The sequence below is a fragment of the Bemisia tabaci genome, chromosome 1, assembly GCF_918797505.1.
Source record: "Bemisia tabaci chromosome 1, PGI_BMITA_v3".
NCBI classification, from domain to species: Eukaryota; Metazoa; Arthropoda; class Insecta; order Hemiptera; family Aleyrodidae; genus Bemisia; species Bemisia tabaci.
In genome coordinates this window covers 37819369-37833372 of record NC_092793.1, presented here as the reverse complement: position 1 = coordinate 37833372, position 14004 = coordinate 37819369, and the positions used below count along the sequence as shown (strand labels likewise).

At 39.8% G+C, this 14004-nt stretch overlaps 2 protein-coding genes across 5 annotated transcripts in view; both read right to left on the bottom strand.

Annotated features, from left to right (window-relative positions):
- jbug (filamin-type immunoglobulin domains fbug) overlaps nucleotides 1-14004 on the bottom strand; it is a 272164-nt gene that overhangs the window by 132501 nt on the left and 125659 nt on the right. For all 4 annotated transcript variants that reach the window (XM_072300607.1, XM_072300594.1, XM_072300598.1 and 1 more), the window contains 2 exons: nucleotides 9869-10036; nucleotides 1842-2066 (listed from right to left, as the gene is read on the bottom strand). In XM_072300607.1, coding sequence (XP_072156708.1) covers nucleotides 1842-2066; nucleotides 9869-10036 — 393 coding nt within the window. The remainder of the gene's footprint in view (nucleotides 1-1841; nucleotides 2067-9868; nucleotides 10037-14004) is intronic.
- LOC109042783 (GTP-binding protein Di-Ras2) overlaps nucleotides 1-14004 on the bottom strand; it is a 504879-nt gene that overhangs the window by 399855 nt on the left and 91020 nt on the right. The window lies entirely within an intron of this gene.

The following is a 14004-nucleotide window of genomic DNA, read 5'->3' as shown; positions in this document are numbered from 1 at the left end:
AATCATTATTTTATTCTCTCACAAAAAATAAAAAATTTAACTGATTTGATACCAGATTATAGTCTCTTCGCACATCCCATAATCCGGGTGAAGAAAAAGAATGACATTCCTAGAGCACTTTGAGCCTTCTTAGACACATATATAGTGGAGTTTTAGTTCATATCCTCACCCACAGATAGAGTATATCGAGATCCCTACTCCGTACCATCAACAAGGAGGGGCAGAAGGTCCCTAGTGCGTTTTCAGCCATAAGACATGCGTACATGCAAGTGGTCCAGGAAGAGCACGAACTGGTGTATAAGTATACATGTTTCTAGTATTGAAAAGGTTAACTCTTTGACTGCTGTCCCTTAGGGCCTGGCACATAAGATTGGCTCGTCTTGAAGTTTTCAATCTCTACAATACGCTGTTGGCGGTCCCTAACAAAACTAGCAGTTTTTCTCCTTGTCCCAGAGAGTATGCCTCTCTTGTTGTTGCAGCAACATCCGTTTCTGAAGTGCATTTCTTTTTGTTTGCGAATTTATTGTCATTTTGATGCTTCAATCTTTAGGCGTCATCAAGTTGAAATAAACTGCTTTACAGAAAAAAACACCCAAAAAATTGAGGGGAGCAGGAAGTTGCATCTCGATGCTTTCACAACTCTATCATCTTCAACCGTCCAATGAATAATTTTTTGGATGTTTTCCTTGTTTCATCTTGAGAGTTGTTCAGCAGAGACGGGAGATGGTGCAAGGCTTGCACTTCGGAGGTATACCTTCCCGCATATCCATGACAGGGATTTAGTACCACCTAGGATTCTGCAAGATACTACACTAGCCTCCTTAACTGAGTAACATCTGCTGATAAGGTCAAAGACCACACAAACTGGTAAAGATCTCTCGGCAAGATCTCACCGATAAACGTGCATGAGATGAAAACTCTAACCCTAAATCTTGCTCTGAAACTCATAAGAGTATTTTATGTAATTTATGATTTTTTCTGGCTTTGCTTTCCCCGCCGAAGAGTGCAGATGCAGCCTTTCTATCCCATGTTCTCCTATCCTGCATACTTAGATAGATGGACAAGTGTGACATTGAGAAAAAACTGATTTTAATGCAGTAAATGTTGTAAAAAGGCTGTAAGCATCACATTTGTAGCAGAGTTGAAAAAGGAATTGGAGTGCGACCTGTTTTTAGTGACGGCTGCAGTGATAAAATATTTTTAAAACAACTAAAATATCAAATTCCTGTTGGTGAAATGTCAATAACTGTGAATGAAATTCATCAAAAAGACTGTTAGACTGTTGGAATGCATGATTATCATAAAACACTACTTGAAAATGAGGTCACATAATTATGATTATACAAAATTCACTTCTTTGCGCTGTAGGAGTAAATAATAGAAAAAAACGGGTGATGATTTCGATTCACAGGATCCTGGTGCTGGTACAGGTGCTGGTTAAAAAAGGAAAAATCTGAGCTACCCTAATACATGAAGATAAAAAGAATGGAATCTTTGAGTTGAACATGGTTAGTGCAGCTTCATGAAAAAAATGTTTGATCACAAGAAATGAGAATCGTGCTCCTTCGGAGAAAGTTTGAAACCAACTTCCAGCATTTTCAAACAATTATACATATAATAAGCAAGTCCTCGGACACATGAAATTTCTTTCACACTTTGTCTCCACGCAAATTACTGCAAAAAATCATACACATTTACAGAAGGGGTAAGGTGGAATTCTGGAAAAGTCAGTACCCGCGCAGTTCCCCCTAAGTGCATGGAAGTATACAAAAGACTTTTCACCTAGCTAGAAGTAATGATAAGACAATATGTGAAAGTAAAAATAGATGAAGGGCACTAACCTCTGAACTGGCAGGGCTGACCGATTACACCACTCGTCACATCTGTAACCTTGATTAAACCAGCGTTGTAAACTTTTGCGACAAGAGGTCCTGCAGGAAGTTTCTCTCCTGCAACACTAACTTCCACGAGATGGCTGCCAACCTCCACAGGAGTAAATTCAATCTGATAGAGCCCATTTTCACCATCTGGCACAACCTTCGCAGAGCTTGATATCTTGGAAGGACCTGAAAATCAGACATTCTTAGATAAATGAGGGAAATTGAAAGGGACCTCTACTTTTTTTCGATCTTTCACTACTTGAATTTTTGCATCATATCGAATTCTATGTATTTACAAATCACAATTGGTAATTCAGAGGGAAAATGTTTTTAAAAAAAATGTCTCTAAACTTCAAGAATCAATACTGGGAAAAAACCAAACAAAACACTCAAGTGGGTAAGTATAGTGGTACTGAACATTCCAACGCTCATCTAGTTCTATCAAATACATAAATTGAAAGGAAACACTTATGTTCGGACCTCATGGACTGCAATGAATATACCCCTAAAGGAAACTCATTGCATTGAAATACTGATAGAATTGTTCATCTTCTTTAACTTTGCAAGATAAGTCTGAAACTTCAATTACTGTTTCGCTACTTGCTAACATTAATTGTTAATGCTAATCAAAAATAAATTGCTAGTTTGGCTGAGCATGTTTACCACATTGCACACGCAACTAACGTCTGGAACCAAAAGTAGGGCCTTCCAAAATTCTGATACATAGGGTGTCCCAAAAGTACTGCCCCTTTTTCCGCAGAGGGCGAAAGAATGCAGATATCAAAATGCGGTTTGTGTGAGGTTATAGTCCTGGTAATTACCTATAAAACAAGACCAAGTTGAGCTCTGTAGCTTAAAATTTGACCGAGATGCAGCATTTTGAAAATGACGTGTCAAGGTGGCGCCTACAGGATTTTCAACATTTTTTACGAAAGAAAAAACCAAGTTTAAGAATGAAACGGTTATAAAAAGAAAAAGAAGCGGCCAGAAACATATGGCAACACTGTGTTTTAGGCGGCATTTGGCAACGTGTAAGCGCCCGTATGCAGACCAACGACAGGATTAAACGTGTCCGCTAGTGCCTTCCAAGTTGGTCAAGCTTTCCCGTCACGTCAGTCTGAGTTCATCCCTCTGTCGTTTTGGAAGTTTCTTTCGCGATGAGTACCGAATTAAGAAAAGAACAACACCACGTTATTCGTTATTGTTTTCGTCGAGGAATGTCAGTAAAAGACACTTTTAATGAAATGAAAGGCGTGTATAAAGACGACTGTTTGGACAGAAGTAGCATTGGTCGTTGGTTTAAATCTTTTTCAGGCGGCCGCGAATCGGCGGAAAGTCTCGCGAAATGGGAAGAACGGATGCGGCGCTGCATACAAAGTGAAGGAAGATACTTTGAGAAGGAAGGAAAAGCTGAGTCATCTGATGAAGAAGTGTAAATTTTGTCTACCTCGGTAAGAATCTGTAAACTCATTCTTAATAAAACCGTTTCATTCTTAAACTTGGTTTTTTCTTTCGTAAAAAATGTTGAAAATCCTGTAGGCGCCACCTTGACACGTCATTTTCAAAATGCTGTATCTCGGTCAAATTTTAAGCTACAGAGCTCAACTTGGTCTTGTTTTATAGGTAATTACTAGGACTATAACCTCACTTAAACCGCATTTTGATATCTGCTTTCTTTCGCCCTCTGGGAAAAAAGGGGCAGTCCTTTTGGGACACCCTATGTAATTTGTTTGCTGACATCTTGTAGAGTCAAGCAAAAAATTTGCTGCAACACAAAGTGCTGAAATGACTAAGCAAAATTGAAAGAAAGTACATTGGTAATTCCAACAGGATTGACAGTCATTGCTTGACAAAAGCCCCATGTCTTTATTATAAATTATTCATTTCTAAAAACTATTTTTCCTGCTAACTACTCATGAAAAGGCGTCGACTCATGGGGTGACTTTATAAATTGCGCTTATTGCTTTACTATTTCGCTTCTAATTTTGTTTTCCCTATTTGTAGATTTGAACTTTCAACATCATGTAGCAACCTAAGTGCTTTTTCTTTTGGTTTCTTGTATGCATCCTTCCAAAGATTTATCTATCTTTGTACTTTTTTGCACTGGTAAAGGCCATTGTCATAACCGAAACGTTTGTTTATTTTTCACCATGTGAAGGTAATTTTTAAAATTAACATCCTCTTCCACATCGTTTTTTTTTTGTATGCATGGCCTGATTTCGCATATTGTTGAGGAGAAAGTAAGCTACAGGCTCAGTATTTGTTTTCACTGTGAGTAGCCGAAAACCAAATAATTTTGTCATTTTATACATGTATATGATATTAAAAATATAAAGCAACGGTAATAGTCTAAGAGCCAGCTGCATTTTTGGCGCCACTACTCCGTTACGCTTGAAACTTTGTGGAGACATAGTTCTGACCTCCCTAGTAACGGATTGGGCAATATCAGACTTCAAAAGTGGTTTCTCTGAAAGCGGAAAAAAGCATGCGATAAAATCACACGATAGAGCCACTTTTCGGCTCCTGAAAAGTACTTTGACATTGTTTCGTAACATTTATATTGTACGCACGTATAGTTTAGGTATATATAAACTTCGTATTAGCCCGACAGACAAATTCAAGTTCATACGGCTGATCGGCAGACCCCAAAAATGGCTCTTCCATGCAAAAAAATCGAAAGAAAGAGCCCACTTTATGGCGCCTGAAAAGTGCTTTGACGTTGTTTTTAAATCTTCATATTGTACGCACGTATAGTTCAGGTACATATAAACTTCGTATTAGCCCGGCAGACGAATTCAAGTTCACACGGCTGTCAACACCTCAGCATATTTTTCCCTTACATTTTTCGATTTCCATTTTTAACTCTAGTTTCAGTCAATCCAGTCCTTATTTTCAACTTTTTCACTTTATCCCTGTACAATCTTTAATAATGCCCCATAAAATTAATTACTAGACTTGCAACTGATACCTACATAGATTATAGCCAACCAATCACGCGTAGCCTTGTTGTCTCACCACCCGTGACGTCAGCAAGACTATATAAGCGTGGGTTGCCTAAAAATCTTGGTCTTTTACCATCTTACGACCCACGACCTGTGTAACTCTCTCTTTGGTCTTTTTAACATCCCTACGATCCACGACCCGTGTCTTTCTCTCTAATCGGTTTTATTCCATCAGTAGTGCAACTCTTCACTCCAACTTTAACGCTGTGTAACTAACTTAGTGACATTTAATTTGTGAAATCCGTGATATGTGCCTTCATCACGTCAATACAAGCTATTTCATCTGAAACTCTTGTTTTATCCTTAATCGAACATTCCTTAGTCAGTTTGTCAATCCTGACTCAAAAAGATTGACTGGTGCCGAAATTATTTTCTCATTACTAACTTTATAACATGGTTACCGAAACCCATCATTAATCATAACATGCTGCCGAAACCCTTTTAATCATAACATGGTGCCGAAAACCATGTGTTCTTTATAACATTGGTGCCGAAACCCGGGAATGTTATAAAGAACACATGGTTTTCGGCACCATGTTATGATTAACAGGGTTTCGGCAGCATTTTATGATTAACGATGGGTTTCGGTAACCATGTTATAAAGTTAGTAATGAGAAAATAATTTCGGCACCAGTCAATCTTTTTGAGTCAGGATTGACAAACTGACTAAGGAATGTTCGATTAAGGATAAAACAAGAGTTTCAGATGAAATAGCTTGTATTGACGTGATGAAGGCACATATCGAGACAGACGATTTCGAGTTCATGCGGCCGATCGCCAGGCCCCCAAAATGCGATAAAATCGAACGGTAGATCCACTTTTCGGCTCCTGAAAAGTATTCTAACGTTCTTCCCTAACCTTTATATTGTGTATACGTATAGTATGGGTACATGTGAACTTAATTCTAGCCCGGCAGATGATTCCGACTTCATGTGGGCGAACGGCAGATCTTGAAATTTTCAGATCATTTAATAAGATTTTCTCGATGGGATACCAGAGGAAAAAAAGAGAAAAAATTGTTCCTTTCTCTCCTCGTTTGCTCCTAGCGGGTACTTTGACCGCTTTACACCATAAAAAATTGCAACCTATGATTAAATCATCAACTTCAACTGAGGATCGAACTCTGGAGAGGATTTCAGAACCCAGTAACTTTAACCGTTAGACTACTGTGCTGAGAATGTGCTGGGTACGGTTTTCAGCTTCATCGAGAAGGTTTCAAAACCTCCAGGGAATTTGGTCATTTTTTTCGCTCTCCTCATTTTTGTCACACCTGATATTCCGTTTAACTCTCTATTGCATGTATACACATGTAATTTAACGTATTTTCTTTTTTTAAAAATTCTGTATGAGCGCAACAATGTTTCTAAATGCATCTATGCAAGCCCAAGGTTATTTTCTTTTGGATAAAAATGACGGTGCCCAATCCAATGTTACAAAATTAGGTTAAAAAACGTGTTTTTTCCGGCAACCCCGGGCTGCGTAGCTCGGCTCTGGCAACGCATTTTCGGCGCAGGATTTGGGTTGGTACGAGTGCTCGAATGACAATGAAACAAATATGTGCATATGCAGCACCCGTCATACTTTTTTTTGGTGACAACAGGAAATATTAGATGCAAGATGGGTTTTAAAAAATTGATTTAAAACCGAATAACAAATATGTGATCTCGTGCAACTAACTCTGGCGGCGAAGTGACAAGTTACATATATGTCATTCCATGCAACCAATTGTGGGCAATAAAAATGAACATACGGCTAATATTCACCTATAATTTGATTTATGCTGGCAAAAACAGTGTTCTGCTAATATTTAATCTCTGTTAAGACTAATATTTTCTTCTTTTTTTTTCAATGAAATGTACTTACGCATGTTTTTCATGTTACATCTATTTTTAGGGTTTTTACCAAGGTAGTTGAAACCTCATTGATATATCAATTCCTCTTTCTTTATCTATTCTGATAAGCTGTTCCATTAATTTTAATGTCCATTGACATCTCGACTCTGATGCTGTTGTTTCTATCAGTATATAATCTCTATAAGATTGAACACTGTAATTAAGATATTTTCTTAAATTTGTATTTTATGTATAGATAGTTTTGTAAAAGTATCTTAATAAAACCTTTAAAAGAAAAAAAAAAGAAAAAAAAATTACTATCCATGTTATTAAACAGTCTTCGATAATAATGGTTTTAAGACTTAGAAATACCTTCAAAAGGCTGCAAAGTAAGTGTGCTCCAACGACAAGTTTTTGGCGCATTTAAGCTCTCAAAAGCAAATTCAGAGTCTCACCGATCGGCTACACGGCCTTAGACTTATCTGCCGCAAAAGGGGTACCTCATAATCTACTCACCTTTAGTTTTATCCGTATTTTTCAGTTTTACATGATGAAAGTACCAGAACAAGGTAATAGAACTTTTACGGTTCCCTAGAAGGATCGTTTAGGCCAGTATTTTCACGTTAAATTTTCATTGCTTCCAGAGCCCTTTTTGGGGTCTGCCGATCGGTCGCATGAAGTCGAAATCGTCTGCCGGGCTAGAACTAAGTTCACATGTACCCATACTATACGTATACACAATATAAAGGTTAGGGAAGAACGTTAGAATACTTTTCAGGAGCCGAAAAGTGGCTCTACCGTTCGATTTTATCGCATTTCAGGGGCCTGGCGATCGGCCGCATGAACTCGAAATCGTCTGCCGAGCTAGAACTAAGTTCACATATACCCAAACTATGCGTGCGTACAATTTAAAGGTTCAAAAACAACGATAAAGCACTTATCAGGAGCCTTAAAGTGGCTCTTTCTTTCGATTTTATTGCGCGGAGGAGCCGGTTTTGGAGTCTGCTGATCGGCCGTATGAACTCGAATTCGTCTGCCAGGCTAAAACTAAGATTATATGTACCTATATACTATACGTGCGTACAATATAATATACGTATACATAATATAAAAGTTAAAAAAGAACATTAAAGCATTTTTCAGGAGCCATAAAGTGGGCTCTTTCTTTCGATTTTTTTGCATGGAAGAGCCATTTTTGGGGTCTGCCGATCAGCCGTATGAACTTGAATTCGTCTGTCAGGCTAATACGAAGTTTATATATACCTAAACTATACGTGCGTACAATATAAAGGTTACGAGACAATGTCAAAGTATTTTTCAGGAGCCGAAAAGTGGCTCTATTGTGCGATTTCATCGCACGCTTCTTTCCATTTTTCGGGGCCGCAGCGGCCAGAGGAACCACTTTTGAAGTCTGATATTGCCCAATCCGTTACTAGGAAGGTCAGAACTATGTCTCCACAAAGTATCAAGCGTGACGGAGTAGTGGCGCCAAAAATGCAGCTGGCTCTTAGACTATAACGATAGATCATCAAGACTTAACAAAAAAAATGTCGAAGTGATTTCCTTCAAACTTAGCAAGAATAAAGGTAAGAGGCATCGATGCATGTCCAAAATATCAATTTTAGAAAAAGTTGTCACCAAAGCCCAAAGAAGAGAAAAGTTGTTTCTCCTTATGCTAATATGCACGGGAGATAAGATGCGTTCGGGATAGACAACGGAGATTATTTCGTTGAAATACCCGCGGAGTTACCTGTAGTCCAATTGAAGCCTAACTACTGTTCCATGCCTTTGTATACCTCCTCAACGCTCAATGCTCCATTAGTCAGCCGCAAAAGATGCTGAGCAATGCGGTGAGCATTGAACCGCCATGACAGCTCACTGAGTGAAAAGTGTTGTTTCAATGGAGGATCAAGAACGATCATTAAACTCACACCGCCCTCACCGGGTAATTTCTGTTGAGGCCCTTTGTCTATCACAAACGCACCTATGCAAAATTGTTTATACATGCACCACGCTGAACAGATTGGCTCGGCTCCTGTTTGATCGGTTTTTGTGAAATTCGATAGCTGGGGGTATTTTTGGACAGGAACTTTGACTTATTCGTTCTTTCAAAATTTCAAACTCGCGTATTTGTCGCGGTTTGCAGAACAAGTCGCGTAGCAAGCATGGAGCGATTACTTCGGGATGCAAATGGCGAGAGTCCTTTGGCTGGCTGGGACAGCTCCCTTAACTTTTGAACAAAAAGAGATGAAAGGTTCCAGTTTAAATAATTATTGCTCATTATGACAAGAGGCTGATTATTTTTAGGGGAGCTCATTTACGGGAGCCTCCCCCCCCCCCCCCCCCGAGGCGGCAATTTGAAATTTTCGAATGGCAACACCCCCTTAGTTACACATTGATGAAAAGAGAAGAATACTCGCGCAAACCGGATCCATCCAAATTTTCGTTCTCATGTTATTCACGATCAAAGTTTCATTTCGACCAATTTGCAAAAATTGATAAGTTTTGTTTGAAAAATCCCAAAGCGGCTATCTAAGGCTTAAAATTCGTAGATTGATTTCACAGCCGAATTACACCGGCTCCTGTTTCTCCACGAAACTTTGACACGCACGACGTTGAGCACGCTTTGAGACGAAGAAAAACAACGACGTTATGTCGTATTTTTAGGCGGTGAACGCCGCCGCCCTCTTCCCCTCCCCCCCCACCACAAACTGACGAGAAATACATCCTCAGATAATGCGGATATGAGATCAGTAGCAGTTCTACAAATTTTTTGCTGTAGACGGCCTCTTTGGGATTTTTCAAACAGGACTTATCACATTCTTGAAAATTGGTTGAAATGGAACTTCGATCTTGAATATTTCTGGAAAGAAAAGTTGGATTGATCTCCGGTTTGCACGGGGCCTTTTTCATTTTCTTTCCAACGATGTGTCACAAAAGGGGGGATACCATTTGAAAGTGTCGAGTTGCCCTTCCTGGGGGGGGGGGGACTCCCCTTGAATGATCCCCCTTAAAAAATGTGTGGGTATCAGATATCAATATTTGTCTGTATACCCTATTCCATGACTATCTTTGCAGAGTTGGAAATAGAGTCAGGGATGGTATTCTTAAGGAATAAAAGTTATGATGGGGCCCCTCATAAATTCAAACTTACTGATGACACTAGCATGTATATCTTCTTTATGGAACCCAACAGCACTAATTTGGAAGTATGCAAGGGAATCAACAGCAACAAGACGAATTGCTTCACCAATGACAGACATTTTTGGCCCAAGGCTAGTGGCTGGGCCCCTTCCCATCACCATGATTTTCCAAGGACTTTCTGTAACAAAGAAACGAAGTTTAAAACATAAGTGAAGGAAATGATAAGTTGTAATACTGATTAACTTTAGAAATCAGTTTTGAATCAGAAATCAGAAAATCTAACTTCAACAACATTCGTATCTTTAGCTACAAACGGTCCTTCATACATGAGCTGTACTTACAATAAGAAATAATAATAAAAAAAAACAATACATTGAAACGTTTACTTTTCAATCACGCTGAGCATCAATTAATGTTGATTTTTGAGTTTTGAACTGGGTTTACCTATAAATAGGGAGCGAGAATACATACCTAACAATATTTTAGGCACTAAACCACAGGAGGCCGACAGCCATGGAAGGTTAGGGGCCCGACTCAATGCTAAGTAATTGCAACAGAAGCGCTCGCATCGCGCTCGCTGGCAACGTACGCAACTACTATTTTCTACTGTTTCTTAGAGACTGGCGGCGGGTACGTTGCTGCCGGACCACCTCCACGTCGGCAATTTTTCATACATCGTTCGTCCGCACCTCTTGCTCGCCGCCCACTCTCGCGCCAACGTACGCAACTTCTTGCTCACGGCTCAACTTCTGTTTCAATTCTTCCCTATCCAGTCGGGCCTCTAACCTTCCATACTCTCTGAGTCTCATTGACATAATTCGGAACTATAGTCTGTCCGAGATGGGAAGAATCGTGGAAAGTCGGAATCACTTGCACTTTGTAGCGGCAAGGGTAGCGTTCGAGCTATTGTGAGCGATGAAGACACCGATCCTACCCCGCACAGAGGGCTGGCTCCTAAAGAGTAGTTTACCGCGCCGCACCGCTCGATGCCTAGCACGGGGATTTTCCACTTCAGGCTCATATCCCGGGGAAAACCGCCGCGCCGATTTCTCTGATGGCTGTGGCGTGCGCGAAACATCGAGAGGCGACATCTGATGAGGGTAGAGACACCCCCACCCTGCAAAACAGTGCAAATAATTTATAGAGAAGAGTTCACCTCCAAACAGATAATCTCACATGCGGTACTCACTTCGTCTTCCATAGAACTCTGATGAATACCAAAATAAAATAGGCAAATTTTTCAACTTCCAAGTACCTAATATGGCATGTAAATCGAATCAAAGGTGAATCGTATTTTTCGTTCTTAAACCAATTTGTTTATTTCCGCCGGTATATACTGACAAGCTTATTTTCATATGATAATATCCATGCAAAATTTAAGCATTTATTTTTGTGTGCAGAAAAACATTTATCTCGATAAGAAACACACAAGACTCACGCAAGATTTCTAGAACTAGAAGAAACCTGATAGTTTTTTTATGGAATGGGGGGGAGGGGCTTCGCCCTCTCACCCCCCTCTCCCCAGGACACGCGCCTTGAGCGCGTTTTTTCAGGGTTTTGTGCCCATCTAGTTGTTTCTTCTTTTAAAGTGTCCCGCGCATCCACCGCGGGAAACAAGTGTATTTCCCGAAGTGGAAGTGGTGTAGTCATAGAATTGTACGTTCGTAAGCCATTGTACAAAGAATAGTTTTTCCAGATATTTCCTTTTCCTGACCCGCTGTGCGACGAACACTTCGTCCAAAAAGTTCCTTCCCCTTACCCTGTGTGCGACGTACAATTTCTCCAAAATCTTCCTTCCCCTGACCCATTGAGCGGGGAACAATTGGTCCAAAAACTTTCTCCTCCTGAACCACTGTGTGACGAGCTGTGTGAAGTCCAAAAACTTTCTCTTTCCCTGACCAACTGTGCGGCCCCGCTTCGGCCGGCTCCCCTCATGCCATGCAACTCCCGCCTTTTAAAGCTTGCCATTTTTAAACAGCTGAGGTGATTTTGCTCAAATTCGATATCAAACTAGTCCTAAAGGAAAACTAGTATCCACAAAAATTTCCGCTTCAAATATTTATTTAAACTCGAGTTAATGAGTGGCCAAGATTTAAATTCTCTCATCCCCCTTTCGAGCCCCACCCCTCAAAATTTATTGCTTCAAATTCCAATTTTTTTCGCAGAATTATAGCTCTGATGAGGCTCAGAATACAAAAAAATTGGTCAAAACATCTTGCAACTTAAGAAAACTAAAACTATTCAAAAATCGAAAAATCTTCTCAGAGCGAAAATACATACATACTTGCATAAGTTTTCTTTTAATTTTTTGTATTTCTCGTTTTTGATCTCTACTATTAGGTGTAAATGACCCGAGTTATGTTAAAGCACCTTTAAGTAAATGTATCAAACAACAACAACAACAACAACAACAACAACAACAAAAACAACATATATACATACATACATATATTTTGATCTCTACTATTAGGTGTAAATGACCCGAGTTATGTTAAAGCACCTTTAAGTAAATGTATCAAACAACAACAACAACAACAACAACAACAACAAAAAACAACATATATACATACATAAGTGTTAATGGCTCAATTGTTAAAAGCACCAAATAAACGTATCTACCAACCAACCATACATACATACATGGCTAAATTGTTAAAAGCACCAAATAAACGTATCTACCAACCAACCATACATAATCTACCAACCAACCAACCATACATACATACGTACATACGTACATACATAACGTACATACGTACATACGCACATACCAACCAACCATACATACATACATACGTACATACGTACATACGTAGATACGTACATACGTACATACGTACATACGTACATACGTACATAGATACATAGAGGAGAGATCGGTCCGACCGCGCGCGCGCGATTGTGCTCCGGCGAATTTTCGTTTTTTCGAGTCGATTTGGCGCGAAAGTTTGAATGAAAGTTGTATCGGTTTGTGCAGTTTTTCGTGCCCTATCCAAAGAATCCTTTTGGATCCTTGTGTGACCTAGTACTGGTCCATTGTCCCCCTTTGTTTTTTTGCGAAATCGTGATTTCTTTCCCTAAAATAGAATGTGATCACAAAACTATAATCGCGAGTGAAATTGTGCTGTGTTTCCATGGATACCGTCGCAGCGGAGAATCCATAGGTGACGCTTCCAGTCGTGTCTACTCTCCTCTCCCTCCTCTTCACGATGAAACGGGGCAGGAAACAGAAACGCTCTTCGAAAATGGACTGCTCTTCAGACGAATCAACCTCTTCAAAAATTATTAAACAGCTGACTCCCCCCTCCTCCCAATCGCTCCCCACTGATCCTCATCCTACGGTTGTCTCCAAGATGCCCCAGGACGACATCAATCAATCCATCGCCCAGCCTATTACTCCTACTATGCAGTCCGTGGTTACTGATAAGACCATGCCCCCCTCTCCTGCCGCTCCATCTACTTCCTATTCTACCGCGTTTAAGAATGCACAGAACTCGAACTCAATGACAACGATTGCAGGTGATCAACTTTCTAAGAAACATGCTATCATAATTCCTGCTAACCAAAGCCTCACATTAACTGATTATCTGAATGAAATTTCAAAGGTTATTCCTCCGTCAGATATTCTTTATGCCTCCAAAATTTCTAATAATCGAATATGCATCTATTTATCATCTGAAAAGTTGGTTGATAATGCTTGCAACTCAAGATTTATCAACACTGCTGTCGGCCCCCTTCCCATCAGGCGACTCATTAATCCTGCTTTTCGTCTGGTCCTATCAAATGTAATGCCTAACATGACCAACGAAAAATTAATTGAAGCTGTTTCCCAATTTGTAAAAGTTGTCTCACCCATGCAACTCATATCGGCTGGACTGAAAGACCCTAAATTTCAACATATTAAGTCCTTTCGTCGTGAAACCTTCATTCTTAAGGACGTCAACTCTCATGCCCTCCCTCCATCCCTCTTAATCCCTCATGATGGAGAAGAAGTCCGAATCTTCTTATCAGTAGAGGACCCACGATGTTTTCATTGCAATTACCTAACCAATCACAAAACTGCTGAATGTGCGAAAAAATTATCGTCTTCAACTAAAAATGGAACTCCTTCAAACGTCGGATCTCTTGCTGATAGACTCCAAAAGC